The 26,453-nt window shown below is 38.1% G+C and overlaps 1 protein-coding gene across 2 annotated transcripts; it reads left to right on the top strand.

Moving 5' to 3' along the window:
• On the top strand, positions 1 to 25,848 carry MAPK1IP1L (mitogen-activated protein kinase 1 interacting protein 1 like). 2 transcript variants are annotated; one of them, XM_039866570.1, is made up of 4 exons: positions 1 to 185; positions 6,428 to 6,449; positions 7,147 to 7,851; positions 24,379 to 25,848. In XM_039866570.1, exons 2-4 carry the CDS (start codon positions 6,432 to 6,434, stop codon positions 24,430 to 24,432), a joined length of 777 nt encoding a protein of 258 aa, XP_039722504.1. In that variant the 5' UTR covers positions 1 to 185; positions 6,428 to 6,431; the 3' UTR covers positions 24,433 to 25,848. The 2 variants fall into 2 exon arrangements, with proteins under 2 accessions (XP_039722504.1, XP_039722503.1); XM_039866569.1 differs by lacking the exon at positions 24,379 to 25,848 and adding an exon at positions 8,788 to 13,180 and having other exon boundaries at positions 13 to 185.
• The last annotated feature ends 605 nt before the right edge of the window (positions 25,849 to 26,453 follow it).

Here is a 26,453-nt window from a genome sequence, read left to right as displayed (position 1 = left end):
TGGGCACTTCCTGTTCCGGCGCCAGGAGGAGCCGCGCGCTGCTGGTGCTGCTGCTGGTGGTGCTGCTGCCGCCGCCGCGCCGCCGCCGTCGCCGCTACTGTCGGGCTCCGCTCGGTTCTTCAGCGCCCGGTTCCCTCGGACCCCTCGCCGCTTCTAGACCTTGCTGCGGGCTCAGGTCTTGCCGGGTGAGGCTTCTTCAGCGTTAACTGGGGTCGTGGAGGAGAGCGTGCCCGAGTGGCAGGCGCGCGCAGTAACAGAGGTGCCTCGAGTTGACCTGCAGGCGCCGGGATTAAGCGTTTTTCTCGGTCATCTTCCTCGAAGCTGTAGACTGGCCCCGAATCGCCCCCCGGGGAGAAGGCGTCGGAGGCGAGTGACGTCGCGCCCGACGGGTTTCTCCGCGCTTGACGTCAGGCGTGGCCGGGGGGCGGGGCGGGCGGGGAGCGGGCCCGGCCCTTCCCCCCACCCCTGCCTGGGCGGGCGCGACCCGCTCGGAGGCCGGTTCGCTCCGGTTGATCCCGGTCTCCCTTTGTTCCTTTGGCCCCGAAGGGGTGAGAGCCGCTCACCCCGTGGCCCCGACCTCCCCCATTAATTTCTAATAAAATAGAAGCGCTAGGTCTCAGTAGATTCTTGGAGGAATCTTTGATCCTCAAGATTATCTGCAGTGTGACAAGGTTCTGATCATTAGTAGGGGAGTTGCTGGCAAATACGTTACATGAATATCCATGACAAATTGCTGAGTTCTATAATCTGTTTTGTAAGATCTAGGAGTGCACATTATGCGTAGTAGGTTATAAATAGCTGAACCGTTTTCCTAATTGAAAACTAAGAATAGTGCTTTTTGATATTCTAATGTCGAAGAATTGAATCATACCCGACCAGAAAAAAGTTTTTACAGCGTTAGTACTAAAATACATACACGGTACCCTTGGTGGTTTTGAAGGCCTGTTTTGAAAACGAACCCTCATTTCGTTCGAAGGTAGCTTTCATAAGTCTTTCAGAAGTTCTTTGTTCAGTAGTGTTCATTGGGCAGGAAAAACAAAATTTTATTGTTGCTGATGTTTCTGAACCTCCTCTTCAAAACTAGTTTGTCTTAGAAACTTGAATTGAGTTGCGGATATTGGCGTGTTCTTTTCCTCTAAGAGTAATAGAGAGCATTCCCTTAACCGAAATCCTTGGAGATTATGTGTTTTGGAATTGAGAAATCTTTGAATTTTATCTTTAGATTTTAGAACGACAGTAGTGTGCGTAGACTAGAGATAACACCCCCAGTGTCGGGGCAAGATCCCCTAATCCAGCGGTAATATTTGTGCAGCGATAGGTGTGAATTAATGGAAACTATAAATAGCCTCAGATCAGGTTTTGCCACCAAATAAGTTTTATGCCAAACTGGAGAACGTTTCTTTCATTTTCAGAGGTTTCTGAGTTGAGAACTGCAGATAAAGGTTTGTGGGTCTATAACAGCAGTTGTAAATCTAACATTTGTTGAGTTTTTGCTGTGTGCCAGGCAATGACCAAGAGATTTGTTTATGTTAAGTCTCGCAGCAAACCTCTGAGGTGGATACTATTCCTGTCTACTTTAACTTCTAAAGTTTGGAGAGCTCAGCTTATCCAGAGCTAGTCAATGAAGAGTTGCAGTTTACCTAGTCATACTTTTTCTCATGTTTACTCTTCTAACCATATACTGTATGCCCATATACAAAGGAAAATGAGAGACTATATCTGTTGCCCACCCACTATTTTCCAAGCACTATTATAGGTCCTTGATTGAGGAGTCTCATTTAGTCTCTCACACTACTGGCTGGTTCTTTATAGTTAAAAGAAACTAAGGTTCATTCAGGTGAGCTGACTCTGACTGAGACATTCAAACCTTGGTCTAAAGGCTCTCTGCTAAGATTTTCATATTCCTCCCCTTTCTGTAGTAATCAATCTGACCTACTTACACTATCCACAGATCCTCTCTTGCCTCCCTTTCAGCTTTTACACAAATTGCTCTTCTTTCCCTAAGGCCTGTCTATCCCGCCATCTGCTATTCCCAGCTTTTTACTCATTGTTCTAGACTCCAAAAGCACCACTGCTCAGGATTCTTCCCCTGATACCTTCCTTGATTCCTTTAGGAGCTCTTTGAGGTACTCCCTTAGTGCCTTCTGCTTACCTCAGGTAACTATGTAAATAGTAGATCACCAGACACTGTCACCTCCTTATTTATTCTATGCAATACTATTCATTTCTCCAAAGCCCAACACAGTGCCTAGCACATATGTTCCAAGAAGTAGCTGAATAAATGTAGAAAATATTTCTGAAGTGAGGTTGTTGAAAAGTGATTTTTTAATTATCTTATAAGAAATTTAAAATGTTCAAAAACTTTCAAATTCCCAATTTCTTGAGTTGCCCACATGTAAGATAGAATGTATCTGATAAGAGCCAATACTAAAAACACATATTTTTAATTCAAAATTTATATTTTCGTACAAGATATTACCATCCTCCACCCCAATCAAATCAATGCAGAAATCTTGATTTCGCTTAGTTTCTCTTAAACATCTTACATATCTATAGCACTTCATAGATAATATATGTTATTTTCAACTAGCAGGAATTATAACTGGCAGTTGAGAAAATGGTCTCAGGCTAAGCTTGCCTTTGTCAAAAGACAGAGTCAGGATTGATGTCTAGGTTTCATAACCAAGTAGTCCCATACTATATATCACTCCACCACAGTTCAAAATATTTCTTGTCCAGTAGTCACAAATTTATGACATTCAACTTTCTTAAACCTCCCTGAGATTGAATTACTGTTTGACTCTAAAGGACATGGAAGTTACAGAATTATTTTACTTTAATAGTGTATGTCAAAAGAAATTTTGTATTCTCTTTAAATTACTATTTTGCTGCTCAGACAGTTAAATGAATGTCTTTCAGATGATGCATAGATCCTGCCATGAAGTGGTAGTGGAAAGTTTTGGAAGGAACAGCTTTGGATAATTCCAGAAAGAAAATGAAAACCAGGGAGAGGAGTGGGGCGTTCAAAGTTACATTGATCTCATCTTAATTAGCATAATCCAGATGTTTTAGAATAGTTTTGTAGAAAATCTAGATTTTTTTTTTTTACATTCTGCATCTCTTCTCATATTGAAACACTAATATTCTGCTTGATTTTTTTTTAACCTTTTTATGATGAAAGTATCCCCCAAAATGTAAATTGGAATGTTTTCAATTAATGTTCACACTGTTCATTCTAGGCATGGAGGGCAGATCACTTTACTATGCAGTGTCATAGAACAGGAAGTGACGTATTGCTAATACTTTTGGTTAGGGCTTCATTATTTTAATCATAAGATTCTAGTACTTCTTCAATCTTCCAGGATTTAATTTTGAACCTAAATTTTTGAAAGACAGAATTGCGAGTCTGTTTAATACTACTAACTTACACATGATAACATGTTCTATGACTAGTTAACTTTATGTATATATGTTTTTGGAAAAAGTAATTCTGAAAATCTGAACAGCAAGACCATATAAAATTGAATGGATTGCTTTGTTAATTCTCAGCTCCAGAATTAATGTGAACTTTGATCTAGAATCATTTTCTATTTCAGAAAGACTCACCTTGTTTGAAAATCATATTCATCTTATGTGTACTTTAAACTCATCATTCACTGACAATTTCTTAAAGTGTTAGTCCTAAAAATTTACTATTATGCAGTGTGACATTTTAGTATAAAACAAACCTTAACATGGGGTTGGATGGATAATTATATTTGCTGTGTTTTTTTCACATTTGAATAAAATGTGTTTTTTCACATTTGAATAAAAAGCAAGGTTTAGCAGTTGTGACTTAGTAGGCCTTGTGTTCTGTTTCTTCATCATGTCTCATGATAATTAAGTCATACTTAAAAATAAAACTTCTGAAAGGATGTCTCAATATTAAATAATCTATACATATAATTAACTGCGTTGATGAATCAAAAGAGGAAAATCTGAGATCAACCCATTAGATGTCAAAAGAGCTTCCGAAGGAACTTACTGTCTTCTTTGATTTATTGTTTTAACTAGCAAAATAAGGATAAATAAAGCAACAGAGACATACATAGAAACTTCCCTAATGTAATTTTTTAAAATCTCAAACTAAAAATGTGAATTACATTAAACATTAGAAATATTCCCAGGAGAGTTGGGAACAAGACTTCTGTGCTTACCATTTAACATTTCTTTAAGTCCTAGTTGATGCAAAAAAAAAAAAAAAAGTAGTGTGTGTGTATATATATGAAAAAGAAGACAAAATTACTTTTTTGCAAATGCCATAATTCTTTACCTGGAAATCTCAGAGAATTAACTGAAAAACTGTCAAGAATAAAATAATTCAGTAATGTCACTGCTTAAAGTAATACACTAAAATTTTAAAGAGCCTTTGCCGTATATGAACCACCAGTTAGAAAATACAATGTAAGAAAAGAGCCAGTTTAAAACCACAGGAAAAAGTTTACCAGTTAGAAATCTATCTCACAAGAAATGTGTAGGAGACCTGATTTTTTTAAAAAAACTATTGAGTGATAATGAATAACATTTATGGGAACTAGGAAGACATACCTTGTTCTTGAATGAGAAGATCTTATATTAAATACATCACATATTTCATAAATTTAATGCAGCTCCAACCAGAACACCAACAGATTTTTTTTTTTTTTTACAAAATGATCTGGATAAAAGAAACAAGAATGTTCAGGAAAATGTGAGGAAAAGGGTAGTAATCGTAGGGCAACTGACATTAAAATATATTTAAAATGTAAAGCTGCCATAATTGAGATAGGTTTTGATGATGCTGGTCAGTAGAAAAGAACAGAGTCAGCAATATCTGTGGGAAATTATAGAGACCTGGTGGTTAAGAGGCTTGGCAATGGAGTCGGACTGCCTGGGTTTGAACCCCTTCTCTGCTGGTCACTAGCTCTGTGACCTTAAACAAGTTAACTTGATAAGCTTCCTCTTCTCCAGTTATAAACTGGAGGTTATAATATAATTTGCATCTGTAGAGCCCTAGGGCAGTTAAATGAGATTATGCGCTTAGCACTGTGCCTATTCCATAGTAAATGTGCAATAAATATTACTTGTTAATAGCAATGGAACGTGTTAAGTGTAGCTTATCATATCAGTTAAGAAAAGATAGGTTATTCAGTAATTATTGTTTGGAAGAAGAACAGAAAGAGTTTAAACAAGTTAAACCATAAAAATACTTAAAGAAAACATAGGATGAGTGTGGTTTTTTGTTTTTTTGTTTTTTTTTTTTTAATCTTAGAGTACACAAGACCACATGTAGTTCGGAAAGATCGATATATTTGACTACACAAAATTAAAAACATTTGTAGTGCCCCAAAATACCATTTAAAAGATCTACAGATAAAAGGAACTTGGGATAAAACTTTTTTTGTCTCATATATGACAGCTCATTTCCTTACTGTCTTACAAAGCAGTTTTTTAAAGATGTGTACTACTAATTGGTAAAATAATCAAAAGCAAAAAGTACTTACTGTCTTATTCTATTTATATGAAGTCAAAAAAAAAGCAAAAACTAAGTCAGAAAGTGATTGCTGGTGGGATGGGGAGTTGACTGGAAAGGATAGTGAGTAAACCTGGAGTAAGGGAAAGGTTCTATATCTTAGACATATACAGTTGTCAGAGCTTGTTGACCTGAGCACTTAAGATCCTTACATTTTATTTAGTGCTAATTATATTTCAATTTAAAAGTTGATACAGGTAGTCCAAGGACATGAGTAAATTCACAGAAAAAGAAGTGTAAATGGTGTATTAAATTTAAAAGATGCTCTACTTTCTACTTAAATCTAAGTTAAAACAAGATGCTAATTATTAATTCATCATAATTGAAAATGTTTATAAATTTAAAAATAAGTAATGCCCAGTGCTAGAAGGGAAGTTACGGAAAAAGTAGGCAGTGTAAATTGGCCAGGATCTTTTAAATTGGCATGGACTTTGGAGATTGAGTTTAGATGACTACCATTACTACCTGTTGACTGGAAATTTTATGTCTGGTATTTTTTTCCTGGTGATAGACTCACAAGTGAGCAAAGGAATGTTTTCAGACATGTTCACAGTATCAAACAGTTTCAAACAACACAAAATGCAAACAGACTTAAATTTGCCATCTGAATGAGTGCGTAAACTAAATTATGGATCACTTTTGTATGGTATGCAGCCAGTAAAAAGGGATGAAGTTGATAGAGCTGTATGAACTGTTATGGAAATGTTTCCTATATAAAGAAAAACGCTTTACATGAATAACCAAGATTCCATTTAAGTAAAAATAATATATGCATAGAAAGTTTATTAAAGATTATAAGAAATGGTAAACACTGGTTTTGAAATGTTCCATCTTCCTTTCTTTCTTTCTGTTTTTGTTTTTGTTTTTTGTTTTTAGGAAAATGTCTGATGAATTTTCGGTAAGTTGATGCATTTATTCTTTATAAGTTTTTTGGCCCTTAAGAAAACAGAATAGTCCTCACTGTGGGGCCATAAGTCTTTCAGTTTAAGAAAGATGCTTTTTGTGATTCTTGGATTTTGGTAGTGGGGTAGTATGTGATTTTGATAGGTTATTTGCCTTAATTTACTTAGATATAACATTTGAAAATGCATTCTGTAGTATTTATTTCTTTATGAATCCTTACGTTAAAAAATGTAAAAAGTATTCTGTTCTTTTAACCTGGTATTGTTAATAGTAGCCAACATTTATTGAAAATTAAATACCACGTACTACGTTAAATGCATTATATGAATTATCTCATTTAAGCCTCAAGTGAACCCTAAAACTGTTTTTCAAGAATGTGGTAACTAAAAGCTCAGAACATATAACTTGTTTGTGGTAAAGCCAGGATTTAAATCCACAGTACATTGATTAGTTGTATTTAGAAAACTTGAGCCTCGGAGGAATTTACTTTGTAAAGTAGATATTTGAGGTAACCCCCACAAGTTTTGTGTTAAATGAATTGTTTTTAAACTGCACAGCTTGGCTTTTGAAGATGTTATAGAGGTTTATAATCCCTGACCCTATAGCTTACTATCCTTTATGGGTTTATAATCATGTTTGGCATGACTTGTCCCTAAATAAAATCAGTAAGACATGCCTGTTTTGTATTCCAGTTGGCAGATGCGCTACCTGAACACTCCCCTGCCAAAACCTCTGCTGTGAGCAATACAAAACCTGGCCAACCTCCTCAAGGTTGGCCCGGTTCCAACCCTTGGAATAACCCAAGTGCTCCACCTTCTGTGCCATCTGGACTCCCACCAAGTGCAACACCTTCCACTGTGCCTTACGGACCAGCACCAACAGGAATGTATCCCTCCGTGCCTCCCACTGGACCACCTCCAGGACCCCCAGCACCCTTTCCTCCTTCTGGACCATCATGCCCCCCACCTGGTGGTCCTTATCCTGCCCCAACTGTGCCAGGCCCTGGCCCCACAGGGCCATATCCTACACCAAATATGCCCTTTCCAGAGCTTCCACGACCATATGGTGCACCCACTGATCCAGCTGCAGCTGGTCCTTTAGGTCCATGGGGATCCATGTCTTCTGGACCTTGGGCACCAGGAATGGGAGGGCAGTATCCTACCCCTAATATGCCATACCCATCTCCGGGGCCATATCCTGCACCTCCTCCCCAAGCACCAGGGGCAGCACCACCTGTTCCATGGGGCACTGTTCCACCAGGAGCTTGGGGACCACCAGCACCGTATCCTGCCCCTGCAGGATCATATCCCACACCCGGACTCTATCCCACTCCCAGTAATCCTTTTCAAGTGCCTTCAGGACCTTCCGGTGCTCCACCAATGCCTGGTGGCCCCCATGTAAGTATTTAATTTGTTATTTAACATGCATTAATAGTCCCATAAGCATAACTGAACAGTTGTCTCCAGTTTAGGATGGAAGATTAACAAGCTTTTAAAACTTTAAAAGAAGGGGTGGAGGGGGGGTGTGTTTGTGTAAAGAGTAAATTTCAGATTTCAGGTAAAGCATTTAAAGGGATAAAAACACAAATTAAGTGTTCCCAGTACTAAAACTGGAAAGAGAAATTTCCCAAAGGTCTCTGAAGCCTTTGGAAGGTAGTAAGCATTGTCCTCAACAGCATCCTTGAGGTAAACTCAGAGATGTGTTACATCAGACTTCTTAAAAACATTCCTCAGTGTTTTATAGCATCACACCAAAGCACAGTTAAATAAAAGCAATCTCTTCTTGTCTGGCTTGATATAGAGGTAGATTTTTAGAGCATCCAGGGCCGTGAGTATGTAATATTGCCCATCTCTCATGCAGCTCTCCGTAGTGTTTTTCAGCCATGGTTTGGTGAGATCCTTAGCAGCATTCAGCTCAAGATTATACCACTCTTCCGCATTGTCAGTTATGTGTAATGCTTCATGCTTTATTGTCAGCCAAGCTCTAGTAGAGTGTAATCTTAATTGAGGAGCCTGTCTTGGACATAGGATCAATTAGAAAAGCACCCACTTCTCCTTGAGGTAAAAAGTCTCTTTACTCTTAACAAAATAATTAGACATCCTACCTCAACTGTTAAGGGAAGGAAATCTTCACAAAGTGCCGCTGGAGCTTCCTTTCATTAGTGTAACTTCCTGTTGTATATATTCTCAAAAATTATTTTCATAAATTGTATGCCAAAATAAGTGAGATGACTTGCTCTTTGGATTTATTAAGCAATAAGTCTAAGCCACAGCCATGAGTTAGTAAACTCCATTTACAAAATCTAGAAGTTTACTTATTTTTTTCTATTGCAGTCTTACCATTAAGTTAACAGTGGATGAAGAGATGACGCTTTGCTTTTTGAAGTACATATATATGCACACGAATGCATATATAAAAATTGCTGGTTTCACTATTCTTAGAGGGCATTCATGAAAGAACAACTCTTGCACCTCTCAGAAGATATCTGCCTCTTGTACTTGGATGTATAGTATATCAGATGGATACAATCAGATAAAAATGTAAATCAAATGTGATTTTTATTCGGTTTTTATGGAAAGTTAAAGTAATTATATTAACTAGCTCTTTGATACAATTTGTTTAAAACGAATTTTGGATCTGTTTAAATTATGAAACTACATATTTAAAAATCTTATGATGTGGATTGTTAGAATCTGCAACCTTATTGGCAAATTATTTCAAATATTTTTCTATAATCACTTTTCCCCCTAAACACACTTTGAAAACATTCATATTGTTGTAATTTAAACAAATGATGATGCCTCAAAGATCTCGAGCTGCTCTATAGGATAAATAAGTCTGATCCTCTTGTTTTGGATATACATTTTAAAAGTAATTACTGTCAGATGTTGAGTTCATTAGCCTGGCAGTGTTCATTTTTATCCTGGAGATTTTGGTAAAAATGTTTCTTTTTGAGTTCAACCTGATTTGTTTTATTTTTAACCAAATGGGTCATACAGCTCTAAAATCTGCCATTTATGGAAACTTTTTTCTTTTTAATGCAGGCCAATATGTATGTAAATTATGTTCTTAGAGAATTGGTGATCTCTTTGTATTGCTTTAGAATAGATTATGAGATGTCCATATTGCTTTGGGAAGAGCTCAAGGAAGGTAAATAATTCTCTCCTTTGTCTTGAACCCCAAACTAGAGGAAACCCTAGGAGTTGCTTCATAGTGACAAGTAATTTGCATTCCCACAAAACACTCTTCCACCCAGACTCTTCCGTGTAGCTCCCTCTCCCTCACTTCTTTAGGAACACATCCCTTAATTCGTCCGTGATACAGAAAACTGGCACACTAGGGGTCTATCATAAACACATATAGCAGTAGAGAACTTTAGTCACACAGGCATAACTGTTCATTCTGTACAAGTGAGGTCAAAATATTTATCTATCTTTCAGAGTCCAGTTATGCTGTCATTGTCTTCTTGCACAGTTCCCTGGATCTGTAAAGTGCTTATGGCTAACAGTTCAGTTCTGTATTTGTTGACAGGCAAATAGGTAGAATTAAATGCCATCCTTAAAAATTGTTCTCTAGCTCAAACGCTGAAAATAATAATAAAGTGTAGATCTCTGCAATTGAATTTAAAGAAGTGTGATTGTATTACTTAAATTTTGTTTGTAACCACTAAAATAGCCCGTGTAATTTTTTGGCTCCTTATCTTTGAATCAGATTCTTAGATTTGGGTTAGAACTGACCACATTATTTGTGAAATAACATTTTGAAACTTTGAATATATCCATTGGGTTACTTAAAATGTGTTGTGAATTTCTTGACCAGTATAGGAGAGATTTATGCTGCAGCTCTTGTTTTTGCTTAGAAATAAAATATATAGTGGTTTATTTTTCTTATAGTTACAATGTCAAGAATGCCAAATGCTGCCAATTTAATCGTTTGATAGCTACCTCCTTTTAAGAAAGCAAGATGGCCACCTTTGAGAGGAACATCCCTTTTATGTAGATGATAGTCAGGCTTTGATCATTGAAACTAATTTGTTTAGATATTTTGCATACTGGTGAATGTTGTTAGACAGTTCTTACATAGTGGCACAAGTGGTCTTTTATTCACTCCCTTGCAAGGACAAGTGGCAGCTATCTACAACACTTTAGAATCTGTCATCCAAGTAGCCTCCAGTTATCCAAGGCAGATAGCATTGGAAACTGTCATAAATTATCAGTCATCGTGTCAGCTAATTCTGGAGGGATAAGATGATAGGAAAAGTGAGATAGCAAAGATCTCTCTCCTTGTGGTTATTTTGGTTGTGCTTCATTGGGATAAGTTGACAACTCTGGCTTTAGATGCATTATGTGACATAACACTAGAAAAGAAGGTTTGACTAAAAGAAAAGGTAGCAAGTTTAGGAATCTGTATTGTGGTGTCCATTTATTATTGAAGAAAATCTTTTGCTTAAAGGATTTGCAGGACCATAAACACAAGATTTGGAATTGCTGTTCCCAGTAAATATATCAACTTTGCTAGTGACCCATACTGCTCAGTGTGCTCTAGACAGTACTGCTATTTTAACCTTTGCTTTTCAAGGACTTTCCAGCTGGTATTGGGAATTTTTTTTTTTTAACATAAGAATTGAAAGCAAAGGGAACAGAATTTGCTTTTATATTTGTAATTCTTTAGAGCATCATTTCTCAGAGGAGAAGGATCTTAATCCTCCTGGGTACTCTGGGGCAAAAGTATTTTTAGATTGAGGGGTGGAATTAAGAATATCAGAAGTTTCAATCGAGGAATGGGGAAAGCATGCATCTAAGGAAGATTTTTTTTCTCTATACAAGGGAGTAATTTGCTTTCAAAATAAGTCATGCTAGGCTAAGATCAGTTTATGGAAGACCTCATTACAAAGTATGTTTGGTCTTAAGGAAATATGAAATGTGGAATATGCTGGCATTTGGACTTTCACAGCAAGAATTTTAAAATAAATTTGATAGAGATAGTTGAGATATGTTGAGGAATAGTGCTTTTGGAGTTAGAATGTTAGACTTTGAAATGTTCAACCCAAAAATGACAACAAAGAATTAAAATATAGACCTTAGTTCCTCATTCACACACTTGATTCTCAAGAGTCAAGGCTCCTTAAAGGAGTATTTAAAATAACTTGGCTTGTCTTTACTAGTCACTGCCTGACATCTTGTCATGCTTTGAAGGTGACTATCGACAACCCTGACTCCACAGCCCTGTTTTGTTTAAAGTGATATATTGATTATTTAGGAATAGACATTTTTTAATTACCCAAGGGCATCCTTTTTTCTTTGTTCATTTTATTGTTCATTGTTTTCAGGAGAAAATAATAAATAATAGAGTAGAAAAGAAAAGGGATAAATATTTGGCCTTGGTGTGTCACACCACTACAATGGAATATTGGAATATTTTCTACAAAAGGAAGTCAATTGTGCCCATGATAATTCACCTCATAAATAATCAGTGCTACCTATATGTACTCAGATGTATAGCTTTTGAAACTGTGTAGATGAACATAGCTCTGCTCAGTTTCAATTAAAATACTGTTCCCAGTTTGCATTATTGATCAGTTGCTATACTTCTAAATAATTAGTGCTATGTCTTCCTTCCTCACCTGAATAATCTAGTGCTAACTTTATAAAATGCAAGGGTTATAAACCCTGGAAATTAAACCTAAGCACAGAGAGTTAAAGTTTTTGAAAACCAGAAGGCTAAATTGAGATGAATCACACTGATGCACTGCACTATGCATAGAAAGTGGTGGGTGGCTTTCAGGGAAGACTATAATTTAATCTTAATAGAGCAATATGTAGTACTGAAGACAGCCACTGTTCTTTTTATTTTCAGAATTCTGCCAAGAAAAACAAAAATTGCCAATAAAATAATCAGTGTTAAAGAAATGTCATGCAGTCTTTTGGCTGTAGACTACATCTGAGAATTGCATTTAATCAACAGACACTTAAATTTCTGTGATCCAGGTGCTTTATTCAGATTCCAGAAATATAGAGATACAGAGATAAAGAGAATGCCTGTCTTTGGGAGGCTCACAGTCTAGGGGTGGCATTACAGAATTCATTAGTACACCCATGTTTAGTTTACGTAGATAAACATTTTGGTATTGCTGCTGGTAGAAAGTATTGACCAGCCTTTGGGCATTTTAAAGAGCAAAGTATGGTATACCTTTTTCTTAAGTAAGAAATTAATGTGTTACAAGATTGTAGTTTTGTTCGTGCAACTTTTCAAGTATGCAAAGTAATGGGATGTTTTTCCCCTTCACTTTTCCCCTGGTAAAGGCACTTGCACTGCCTGTCACTGATTAGCAGATACTGATTTGTTGCCATTAAGTAAACTTGACTTCTGTGTGCTCTGTAAAGGTTTTTTGTATTTTTTTCTTGATATTGTGATTTTTTTCATTGACAGTAATGACAAATTTAATGTATGTAATTGTCTATGCATTTTAAGTTAAACTGCCTAAAATGTGATTTGAGACATATACATTTTTTTGTATTATGAACTGTAAGCAATCTGTTTGAGACGTTAGGTTTTATCACCTGCTGCTGTATTTGTAAACAAAGACAAATGTTGCTTTAAGAAGTAATTATAATTAGGAATAGTCTATGGATGTAATACTTGATATTTTTTAAGATAAACTTGTTTGCTTTTGTGTATTATACCTGAAAACTTTTTTTAAAAATGTATTTTCATGGTTTCACAGTTTTTCCATGTATTTTATTGTTTAGGCCCAATTCTGGGCTTTCCTGAGCAAGTCCAGAGCCTAATTAACTGCACATTTGTCATAAAGAATGGAAAGAGGGCCTGAGATGCCCCTCTATGTATGGCCCACATTCACCAAGGCATTTATTTAAATACACTGTCTGGGAATGGCCCTTCTTCCACAGACCCTCTTTCAGCAACATGACGTCCAATGTGAGAATTTCCTCTTCTTCCTTCAAGGCCAGGCTATTCTTTGTAACCAGATTATCTGTATATGCAAAGTTAGGGACCCTCCCTTATCTGTCCTTGCTGCCACCACCCCCGCTTTCTTTTATGAAAGATGGTTCTGCTCTTGCCGTAACTGCTATTCCTTTAGTGAGGGTCACGTTATTAAACTTGTATAGTTTGCCATTTCTTTTCCATAGGAGTTTGCTAGCCTTTCATCCCCAGTGTGAGGGGGACTGTGAGTAAATGTATTTGTAGTGCTTTCTACTTTGGAAAGGGAGTTCTGTTTTTTGCCTTATAATTGGACAAAATGCAACTATAAATTTTTAAATTGGATGTCTTATTTCATATCCCCTAAAAGTACCCACCCAAAATGAAGCAGTGAAATATAAGACCATTCTGGAGCAGGGCTGTTTGTTCCCCCCATCGTTAAATGATATTTGCTTTAACAAACATGTCTTTCCCTGGGTACTTGACCCAAGCAGGCTCTTTTTTTTTTTTTTTTACCACCATATTAAAACTTAGCAACAATCTTTTTGCAACAGCTCTCTAAAGCAGTATAGAATCCTAACTAAGTAGTTCACTTATTTTAAATAAGAATACAACAGTTTCAATGCCATTCACTTTATGTATTTTACTCACTGTGTTAGTAATTGGGGTTGCCATAACAATATCACACACTGGGTAATTTTAAACAAAAGCAATTTCTCACTATTCTAGAGGCTGGGAAGTCCCAAAATGAAGGTGCTGGCCAATCGATTCCCCAGTAAGGGTACTTCCTGGTTTGCAAATGGCTACCTTCTCACTGTGTCCTCATCTGGTAGAAGAAGAGGAAGCAAGTTCTCTGTTTTAATAAGGGCACTAATCCCATCACGAGGGCTCCACCCTTATAAACTTGTCTAACCTAACTGTGTCCCAAAGGCCCCATCTCCGAAAAGTTGTTGAATTGAAAAGGTTTGTTGCTTTTCAGTTGTAAAAACTTAGTAGATGATCATGTTTCCTAGTTGAGGTTTGCTAAAATAATCACAGATTCACAAGTATAATAGAGTGTCAGGCCATCTAAAATTCTAAGCCATGTTTAAAGTGTTAGTGTCACATAAGCAGTGAGGAAATCCAACATTTTAAGTGTTTGCTGTGGTCATGTTTTGTGTTAGGCCTCATTTTTTAAAATGGTCATTTAGAATTCCTGAAAGGTTAGGTTAAAAAAATTTTTCCCTTACAGAAATAAGGAAACCTTTAAAGAGGTTAAGTAAATTCCCAAGGTCATACCACATCAATGATGGCACCTGCTCTTTTGTCATCAAGACTTAAGATTTCTCCACTAGATTATATTTTGCTCAGGCCTCCAATACCCTTTTTATGCAGTTCCTTGATTCTCAGTCCACAAGACATTCTGATTTGTTCTTATCCTCGTAAGAGGCCACTGCCCCAAAGCTATGGGATAACTCTCCTAAGATAACACTCAACTGGTTAACTTTTTAAACTTGAGCTCATGTATTGTCCTAATTGTCATCCAGCTTCATTTCCTGGAAGCTAGTATTGAGAGCTCTCCTGTACACTTTACATACTTCATTCAGTTCTAAACACCCCTGCTTTTGAGATGCAATCTAGAAGACAGATTTTATCTAGTTGACAATAATAAACATGCTGTCTCAGTTATGCCTCAGCAAACCTCTAAGATGGGCAGTTCTTACCCCATTCTATAGATGATGAAACTAAAGATAAGAGGTTATAGAAATCACATAGCTTTTATGTTGTGCAACAATCCCAGGCATGACTGATAGCAGAACTTCTGCCCTACACCACTGCACTACAGAATTGCTGCTTTCCTAAAAACAGGTTCTCAGTATTATATGTGTGTTTCTGTCATGGCTGCCGTAGTGCTGTAATTCTGCTTCCAAAATTGTACACCTTGAAAGTCAAATCCATCTAACATTTGAATGTTATATAGCAGAGTTTTCACACATTTTGTCATTGAATGCGTTTCATTGGATATTCACTTTAAAAAGCTAGTGTTTATGTTCGGATTGCCTATCTGTTGTTTAATGAATAAGCATAGTTCTTAAACTGCTAACTTAAGTTATATTTTCATAAAGGCAAAGGAGTAGCAGTTAAAAGTAGATAATAAGATATGGATGAGAGAATTGTTATAAAAAGTACTGAATGATCAGACCACTAGCTCCAATCTTGCTGAAGACACACATTGGGTGCCCTGCTACCCTTCAGTGGGAAAGGTTCAGACAAGGCTGTCAGAATAGCTGAGACAGAAGAGTTCTCTGTTAGCAGTGGATGAGCAGCCAAGATGTACAGGAACTGTACAGAGGGTGGGAGAGTCCACGGGAGATTGTGCCAAGTAAGGCGCGACAGTTCTTTTTTTAAACTTAGCAGTGCAAGACATGCTAAGTTAAAACATCTTAACTGTTGCTTAGTTACTGCCAACACACAAAAATCCCAAGTACTATACTTAATGAATACCTGGATCCCTTGAATGCCCAAAGAAATCTTTACAGAAGAAGACCAAACCACATGACTAATGATCAGGACTTGAACTTGGAATTTTTACGGAAGTGGTATGAAGAGGATTACAGTAATGTGAAGAGAGAGCCTCTACAAATTTCACAAGCTTTCTTATCTATAAGGTGGTAATAAGTCTCCATCTCTGGTGAATCTGTAATAGAAATTGGATCAAAATTCTAGAAGACAGCCCTTCATGGTCCAGTGAGCAACACAGTTGCTGGGGATTTAGGAGACAGAATTTGTAGCTTTGAGCTCAGCTGTGCAGTGTCATTTGGTGCAGTTGGCTAGCTTCCTGTGCTCATTTACTTTATCTGTAAAACAGATAATATTGTTCCAAGTACCACAAGGGGAAAAAGTGGAACATTCTCTCTAGACAAAGAGATCTATTTAGTGTTAATAGCATAACATCTAATATCTATATGAATGTTCCTTTTTACCAGATCGTCAAGCTAGAGGGCTAAAAGTTACACAGCATGATAATACATTAATATTTACTGAACACCAAGCTTGCACTGGAAGTGGTCTTTTATTTCACTTTGCCTGGAACAATTTTGGTTTATGTTGTCCAGATGTAATTATTAATAGTACTCTCATTGCATTCTCAAAAGCTGCCTGGTTTTAGGGATAAATTATTTGATTATTCTAGCTATAACAGAAAAGAATACAAGTGAGAATTTTCTGTGTTTATCTCCTGAAATAAAAAATCATCCTAAAAAACATGTTTTTTGGCATAAAAGTTAACCTTTGATTCACATATATTGTTTAAGGTGCTACTTATACTGCATCTTTTATATGTGAAGAGAAACACCCAAATCACTTTATTTGCAGCCATATTGTCTTCAGCAAATCCCAAAAGCAAGAAGGGAGCACATTCCAGTCATAGAACAGGAAGCCGGGCCTTTTTTGGGATAGAAAAGCTAGATAGAGGAGAGATGGAAATAAGATTTCCTACTTCTCTGGGCATCTCTCCAAGAGTCTCTGCCTCATGGCCTAATTGTGTCTCTTCCCTCCTCTCCCCCCATTCTGAAAGCAATTTCCCTTAAAGCTCCAAGTTTTTTCCTAGTTTAATCCTCATAAACTAAGTAGCACCAAAAATTATGTCCAGTTTGGGGGGATCTTTTAGCTGCTGTGTACAAACACTACCAAATCTGTGGTGGAGCTGCATTTCATTTCCTCCAGCCCTGGGTAGACGTGTTTCTGAATCACGGTCATGGTGGAGGGGAAGAGACACAAATTATTTCATCATAGGGTACATTAGTGCAGGGAATAAATGATGAAAACTTGTTAAACCACTTCAGAAATACCTTAGTGTTTGGGGCACATTTTTAAATACTAGAACCTATAGCTCTCCTGTAAAAATTAAATGCTTCATGAGTTAGCACGCTCGTATTCATCAGGCTGTATGAGTAGAGTATCTACTGCCATGACCAAGTTCTCTCATGTAGTTACACAACAGATTTCTTGCATGTTGCAGGAAACTTTTTCTTCGGTGCTGTCTAAACGGCCTACTCTTTCTGCAGTTTGAATTCTGCCCTTAACCATCTGTAGCACCCGCTCAGCTTAACATTGTGTCAGCCATTGCCATAAAAATAATGTCCCCAGCTGTGGCAAAAATTCTTTTTGCACCTTCACCACAATTTCGTGACAAATCTGTCTTCAGCACACTATTATGCTGCAGTGGTTGTAAAGTTAGAATCGGAAAGGGCTCACTTGAAAACCTCAGTTTAAATAGAAAGTGATACCTCAGAATACCTCATTTGGTTATCCATTTGCTGCCAGCACCTTTTATAACAGTACTCGGGAATCACATCTAACTTTTTCATCAGAAAATTATCACTCAAACAACTCATACTTTTTGTATAATGAAAAGCATGTTAGCATTCCCAGGGGAGGGCTGGAAGAGGGATGCACTTGGGTAGAGGTATGTGGAGGGCTTGATAGAGTCTGATAATATGTTCAGTTGGTGATGGCCATACATGAGTATTCCTTGTATTTATTTAACTCCAAAGACATGTAATACTCTTTCAAATGTATAATTCACATTTTTTTTTTTTTTAAGTATACAAAGTCTGAGCAACCAGTATTGAAAAGAAACCTCCTTTTCACCCCGTCTCTTAGAAAAAGGTAGACAGGCCTAACTTCAGTGGCGACTGATTCCTGAGACATGTAGCAGCGTGAGGTCATGCCTCCAGTCAGTGTATTTCCTTTATGGTAATAACTGAAGATTTCAATTGCTTTAGGAAACAGATGGTTGTCATTAAGAACACAGAAGCATAAAGGGTCTGCCCAGTGCTCTGCTCAGTCTAGTGTGGAGTCTGACAATGGCACCAAGAGATTTTTGTGAGAGCATTATTGTACCATAATCCCAGCATGCCAAACCCGGCACTACACAAATGGAGAGGGGATTGTAAAGCGTTCCATTATATAAGGCATTGTGTTGGGCCAGCACGAAGAAATCAAGAATGAATTGAACCTCGCAAACATAAGGAGACAGTAGGGATGATATGTTTTATGGTGATAATAGGGTAAGAGGGAAAAAAATTAGGAAAACAAAGTGTGGTGCAGTGGCAAAGAGCACAGGTTCCGGAACCTGACCAACTGTATTTAATTAGTGGCTCCACTACTTACCAGATTGATCACATTGAGAGAGATATTTAACCTTTTGGTGCCTCCATTTCTTTAGCTATAAAGTGTAGATAACAGTAATCCCTAACTCCATAAGGTTTTGAGAATATAATGAAATAATCCATGTAAAGCACTTAGTGCTTGACATCATAAGCTCTCAACAGAGGGAAGTCATTTTTCTAGGTGTTGGTCCTACAAGTGTGTCACAGCCTAGCAGAGGAAAAAGTGAGCAGGCTGTTTTCATCCAGTGTGATGGGACTGGTGCAGGAGGCACAGGTGACCCTGAGAACACCCAAGGATCACCTAATAGTTAAACAACTGTTATGTTTTGAGCACTAAGGATGTACCATACAGTGTCCTAAGGGATTTAATCATTCTACCTCAGTCATCACAACAGCTTCAAGCCAGGGGTAAAATTCAGCTCTGTCAAGGCAGAGACCATTCTTTCTGATGCAGGTCTACATTCATGCTTCAAAGTACCTTGCACTTCAGAAAAAGTCCTGTCTCAGAGTTTACTAGAGGGAGACTGCCCTCCCCTCCAGCTACTTGGCCCCTAGCCATATTTTCCTAATCACATCCATAGGCTGTTTGGCTTTGGAGAGGGGCTAGGGAAATCTCGAGCCCAAGGCATGGGTATGTGAATGAGTTCTGAGAAGGAACTAATTGAAGGTGTTAAGTGTAACTATTCTATCACTGAAGGGTGTGTCCCCAGCATTCCAGAGAATGGCCCCACACTAGAACAGCTTCCCGTGCATCATCCCCAATGACGTCAGCAGCATACTTGCGAACACAACTTGCTTCATGGCTGCCCATAGCCGCACCATTCCTTCTTGGGTTCTGGAAAACACATGAGCTATTCATTAGAGTCTCAAACCCACTAAAAACTCTGAAAAACCTCATTTTTTAAAAATTAAATTTATTGACATGACATTGGTTAATAACATTACATAAAGTTCAGGTGTACAACATAATTCGACATCCGTATACGCTATTGCGTGCTCACCACATGAAGTCTAGTGTCCTTTCATTACCATATATTCAACCCCCTTTACCCACTTTTTCCTTCCCCCTCCCCTCCCCCAACACCTTATATTTAAAAGGAGAGTGCTGCTTTTCCCAGGCTCTTTTGCTCCAGATTACATGAGAGACTTTAGCCTTGTGCAGTGATGTTAACTACTATTCTGATCAGCAAATAGATAACAGAGGCATTTCTTGGAATGAGGATGGGAAGATCTGAACCTTGGACAAAGGGAATTGAGAAGACTTTGGCCTAGGACAAAGGGAGACAGAACAGCCTTAAATTAAATGAGCAAAAATAGATCAGCATCAAGATTTTTCAATCGTTCAGCAGGTACTTATTGACCACTTACTCTATGCCATGTGTTGGTAATTCAATAGTGAACTAGCCAAGCTATTTCTACCCTCATGCAGCTCATAAGCTCGTGGGAGAGACAATCATTAAATAATATTAATTATACTTTGTGATAAGTGATGGGGGAAAAATATAACCTAGTATGTATAAGCTCGCCAGAGAAATGACATTTGCACTTCAATCTGAAAGAGGAGCAGGATTTAGGCAGGAGACAAGTTAGGGGAAGGGTGCCAAGAAGAGAATGCAAAAGGGGCAAGAAAAAGGCATCTCTTGTGTGCAGGAAGGAATGGGCCAGGACGGGGATGGCTGCCTACATGTCGATGGTGTTAGGACAGAGGATGTGGAATGGAACATAATAGGGTAGGAGACCTATGATTGGCTGTACTTCTTTTCCTTCGTTTTGTCTACTAGATTAGGTTAGCTGTCCTCCCACTGACAAATGCAGAGAGCTCCAGTAAACTCAGTTTCAAGTCTTTAGAATCCTCAGCCCTACAGGGTAACCTCATCAGGGAGATCTTTACACAGAGAACTGGATTCCATGAGGTCTCATTTTCCCAGCCTAGTGTAAGAGGAAGTCTCCTTTTTATAATCTTAATATCTTTCAAAGTGTGTGATTATGCAGCAGTCTATAAACCATTTGTGGAAGAATCAGTGTCTGCACTGTGCCAATTAGAAGACTGGGCATCACCCCTGGATTTACCCCAAAAGGGAAATTAGAGAAACCCTTGAATGAATAATTTGGTCAGGTCACACCATGAGTAACTTCAATGTCCCTGTCTGGCTTCTTATAGTTTTCTTTCTAACACAGAAAAGCAGAATGTTCATACTTGAAAAGGTACATATATGTATGTACATGTAGGTATGTCTGTGGCTGCTTTTGTCAACATCTACATTTCTCGGCCGTCTTTAAGGCCACGCACAGAGCAATTCCCAACACGGTATTACCCAAGATGTGATCTGCAGAACACTAATTGCTAGAAATGTACCTCAAATAAAGGGTTCCATGAGTCAGTAAGTTTGAGGACACTGTTCATGATATGCACTCATGGAAAGTTACCACCACATTAGTGCATTAAGCTGCTAACACATCCTACATCAAAAAATAAATAGATGATAGGTAGATAGATGATAGATAGATAGATAGATAGATAGATAGATAGATAGATAGATAAAAATTCCCACGTGTATTTACAGGAACTCTGTTTGAATAACAATGGGGTATTCCTGTTGTCGAAGATGTGGAGTAACGAACTCTCACACGCTGCTGGTGGGAATGCGAAATAGTACAATCAGTTGGAAAACAATGTGGCAGTTTCTTGTAAATGTATACACATGACCCACCCATTTCACTCCCAGGAGAAATGTAAGTATATGTATATGCAAAGACTTATACACAGATCTTCATAGAATTTTATTTCCAATACCTCAAAACTGAGAGCAACCCAAATATTCATCAGTAAGTGAACAGATAAATTATAATATATCTGCTGACAATTGATACAATCAGCAACATGGATAAATCTCAAAATAATGCTGGGTAAAAGAAGCCAAAAAAAAAAGCATACTATATGATTCCATTCATATAATATTCTAGAAAGTGTAAGCTAACGATGTGTAGAGGTGGAGAGTAAAGAGTGATTGCCAGAGGACAGGGAAAGGGGTGACAAAAAGATACAAGGAAACTGGGGGTTTATGGATATGTTCATTAACTTGGTTATGGTGATGGTTTCACAGGTGTGTACATGTCAAAACTTATGATACTGTATTCTTTAAATATTCACACTATATTGTATGTCAGTTACCTCAATAAAATTGTTAAAAAGATAGAATAGCGTTTTCCAAAATAGAGTACCTAATATTTAAAAAAATAATAGCTAACATTTATTGAATATTTTTTATACATCAAACTCTATGTTAGTTAAAAATTATTACTTTTTTTCATCCTCCCAGTACCTCTATAAGGGAGGTAGTATTATTTGCATTAAGTAACACTCAAATCACACCAGCCAGTGAGAGGCAAGCCAGAATTCAAACCCTGGATCATCTGATTCCATTACCCACAATTATAACCACTGTATAACCTGGTTCCAAGAGGCCTTTGAGGAATTTGCAGTCCAGTGGGGAGGCAGACACCACCCTCCAACTTACAAGAGGGTAAATGAAAGGAAAAGAAGGGGAAATTTTAGTGAAGATAAAACTAATCTCTTGCTGGGTTCCAAACTGGACCATTGACCCAACAGCATAGGCAGTGCTCTAGACACAGAGTCCTGGTACTTCTGTCAGGTCCCTGGAGAAGGGCAGGGATGGGGAAGGATGGGAGGCCTCTTCCAAGAATAAAGGAGATGGGACTGTGCACACTTGGTTCAGGCAGCTCCACCAGTAAAGGCTTCTCCAGTTTCCGCCCACATTAAAGACAACAACTAAGCAGACATTCATTGCCTTATCTCATTTCAGGAGTTCCGAGAGAAATTTTAAGTGGAAAGACCTGAGATTTAGAACCTTGAGTGAGTCTTTTCACTGCTCAGAAGTTCCACTTCCTCATGCTCTCTCCTGGCCTGTTTTTATGGTTTCCCCAAAGAGTCTAAAGGCTGTGGTGGACATTCATGAAGTGTCTAGTTAGGGTGACTTTACTTCTCTCAGCAGTTCTCCTGACTACAGGGAAATATAATGAGATTATAAAGCAGCATCACTAAATCACTGAAAAAAAAATCATTAACTTTGGATGCCTTTATATTAAGTTACATTTCTGACTATAAAAGTAACTGGTTAATTATAGTTATTTTAGAAAACACAGACTGTAAGGAAAGAGTTTACACAGCAGATCTAGTTGCTTACTCCTTGCGTGTCTCCAAGGGGCCCATGATTTACCCTTGACCTACTACTAGGAATGTGGCCCATAGGGCAACAGACATACCTGCTTGTTAGGTTGCTTTGCACAAACATCGAGATCAAGGATGTGTACCTGGTTTCATTGTTAGAGTCCTGAGTTCTGTTTGCCATAGCCGGTTACATAGCAGAATATACCTATGTGACCAGCTCCCTATAAAAACCTTGGAATCCGAGACTTGAACAGGCTTCCATGGGCAAATACATTGCACATATGTCCCCACAGTTAACAAAGACACAAAGAGCACTCTATGTGGCCTTGGAAAAAGAAGGATATTAGAAGCCTGTGTTGAATCTCTCTGGACCACAGTAATGCATATCATTTTCCTGCTGCTTTTGCTCTGTATCTTTTGCTATAATAAATCTCAGTGAGTATATATCTGATATTGAGTCTTGTGATTCCTTCTGGTGAATCGCTGAAGGAAACACAAATATTAAAAAAAGAAAATCTAAATTAAACAAAGACCCTCCACCTAGAGATAATCATTGGCTAGCTTAAAAACAGGTTTTGACCAACCAAATCTTGCAAAAGTCATTCCAAATTATGAGAAGGCAAATCTTCTAACTAAACCAATAGGTTGTATTGTAGAGAAAAGACTAAATTTTATGGAGGCCCCATATGGTCTTAAAAAAATAACTTTACTGTTTTAAATGATTACCAAGATTTACTGAACTTCTGCGACATAACAAGGGTTTCATCTATCATTTATTCTTTAATTTGGAATCTAACTTTTAATCTCGACTGGGTTCCTATGACACTTAACAAATAGCTTTATAATGTCCCCAGGAACAGGCAATGAAAAGCAAAGGCTGCCTGTACATCAGAATTTGGGGAGACAAGGGGTAGGGGAGTGAACAAGACTAGCTACCCCTCCATGGACCCCTCCCTCTTCTCTGTCAGCTTTTCAATAATCTTAATAACAACTAGTAACATTTATCGAGTACTTATTCTGAGCCAGACACTATTCCAAGTTTTCTCTTATTTAATCTTCACAGCAACCTATTGTAAATAGGTTACAATTTTATTCTTTATACAAATGAAGAAACCAAGGCTAAGTATCATTATGTAGCTAGTTCGTGAAGCTAGTAAGTAAGGTAGGAGTAGGACTTAAACCTGAACTCAGAAGCTTAACTGCTATACTTCATGTCTCTGTATGTTCACTGATATAAAATGGGATTTGGACTAGGTTTTTGTATTAAGGTTCTCCAGGGAAACAAAACCAATGGGATATGTTGAATGCGTGTGTGTATTATTTTAATATCTATTTTAAGGAATTGGCTCACGCAGTTGTGGAAGCTGACAAGTCTAGAATTTGTAGATCAGGCTGGCAGGCTAGAAATTCAAGGGAGAGTAGATATTGAAGTTCCTAATATGAAATCTGCAGGCTGGAAACTCAGGCAGGGTTTCTATGTTGCAGTCTTCAAGCAGAATCTCTTCTTTGGGAAACCTCAGTTTTTACTCTAAAGCCCCTCCCCCCCCCACACACATTGTGGAAAGTAAAGAAAGTCTACTGATTTAAATGTTGATCACACAAAAAATTAACTATCACAGTTTTGATTCTTCTTTTTTAAATAGGAGAGGGAGAGTGGATCCCCAAAATTGATTTACTCAAGATTAAGCCCAAGATGAGCCAGCTCCCCAGTGAAAAACCAGTCGCATGAGTTGGCAGTCCATGCAAGTGTGACATTGGCCAGAAGAGGGCACTGCCTTCTACTTGCGTGACAATCTGGGGATCAACAGGATGGAAGAGATTTTGACACTACTTTCAATTAATTATTATTTTTTTACAGCCCCAAAGTTCACCTTTTTGTTTCACTGTGAGACCAAAGCACCTCACTGACAACAGTCAAACTTCATGTTCAATAATGCAAGAAGACACGGAGCGATCTTGTTCTTTGTCTTTCCTGGTGCGTGCTAACTGATATAGTCAGGCAGAGCCCAACCGGTTTTTCCAGATCAGGCCAACTCTCGCTGATGCTGGGGGAAGGAGGAAGCTGGAGCATTTGGTGATTGAAAGAACTGAGAGGACCCCTGGGGCTCCAGGCAGTTGAGGAATCTTCTGGTGAGATATGGAGGACAGGCTTGGGAGGTTACTCATTGTGTCTGCTGGTTTTGAAAGAATAATATACTACTGGGCCCTTCGGCAATACACGGTCTGTCTAGCAGAGCAATTAATCTAATCTCTGGATTCTTAATTCAAAATGGAAATTCACATAAGTATAGTTATTCTTTAGTTCTCATTAATAATTAAAAATCTCCCTCTTCTGCTTCCATTTTAATGACAGCTTACATTTGTACAGCTTGAGACTTTACAGAGGGCTTTCCCTTCCCATAGCAAGTAAGAGAGCAGGTACTAATTATGTCCAATTTACAGCTGAGGAAACACAGAGGGTAAGTGGTTTGCTCTGGCTCCCCTGTAATCCAAGCCTGGGAGGGGACCAGAAGCCTGGGGCCTGATTTTAACTCTGCATTCTGTCACCTGTCAAAAATACATTCCTAACTCTCATTCGCTGTGTTTCCAAAGCTCATTAAAGCTGAATGTATGCAAACACTGTGACCCAGCAATTCCACTTGTAGGAATTTCTGCTACAGAAATGACTGCACATGAGCACCAAAAGATATGTGCAAAACTGCTATAACAGCATAACTTGAAATAGCCCGAAACTGAAAACGACCCCAAAATCCCATTAGCATAAAATAGGCGTATTTCTGTCATGGGATATTGTATAATATTGAGAATAAATGAATAAGATCTATGCAAAACATGAATAAATTTCACATATATATAGTTCAAAAAAGGCATAATTAATATAAAATATCGAAAGTCAGGTTGTGCTTATATTTCAGAGGACTAGGAACTGGGAGGGAAGATATGGGAGCATTCTGAGGTGCCACTAATATTCTACTTCTTGGCCTAGGTAGCGGTTACCTGGATGACATAGTTAAGTGTATTCACTTTGTACAGATTCATCAATCTGTACATTTATGATACACGCACTTTTCCATATGTATGTTACACTTCAATAAAGAGTTTAAAAATCCTGATTTGTCTAAATAAATTACTTTTCCATGAGCAAACTTTAGTTTTGCTTAAACTTCCCAAATGTAGCTTATCCCTGATTAAAGTGGATTTGTTTATTCTGCTCTGACAGTGACCACACCACTTATTCCCTGAAGAGTTTCTGAAGGGTTGAGAGAGCAGGTCACCATCTGCCTTCGCATTTGTGTGTGCAAGAACATTTCAGGATGGCTGCCACACAGGAAATTCATCCCCTGCCTCCAACACCACAAACATATGTTCTTTCTTTGCGTCCAGAAAGTAAGGAAGAAGGAAACATCCAAGCAGAGTATGCCAAACACAGCAAACATCTCACCCAAATGACAAAGCTCCCCTGCATGTCCCATTTTTAACAGTCAGTGACACTAGCACTATTTTGTAGGAAAATCGAGAAATCTAACCCCTGGATCCGAAAAGTGCAGATGACACCTCTAGATGAGAGAGACCAAAAGCATGGGGTAGCAAATTGATGCTCAAAATTCCATGGCAGGCCCTGATGAAGTCATAAATGAAACCAGATTTCCTGTTTCCCAGAGTACAGCCTGCTTCTCATTAGCCGTTATTGCTTCTTGCAGGACCAGGGTGCTTGAAA

The sequence above is a fragment of the Pteropus medius genome, unplaced genomic scaffold (assembly GCF_902729225.1).
Source record: "Pteropus medius unplaced genomic scaffold, Ma_sr-lr_union100, whole genome shotgun sequence".
Classification (NCBI taxonomy): Eukaryota; Metazoa; Chordata; class Mammalia; order Chiroptera; family Pteropodidae; genus Pteropus; species Pteropus medius.
Note: the sequence above shows the minus strand (reverse complement) of the source record. Positions and strands in the feature narration are given on the sequence as shown.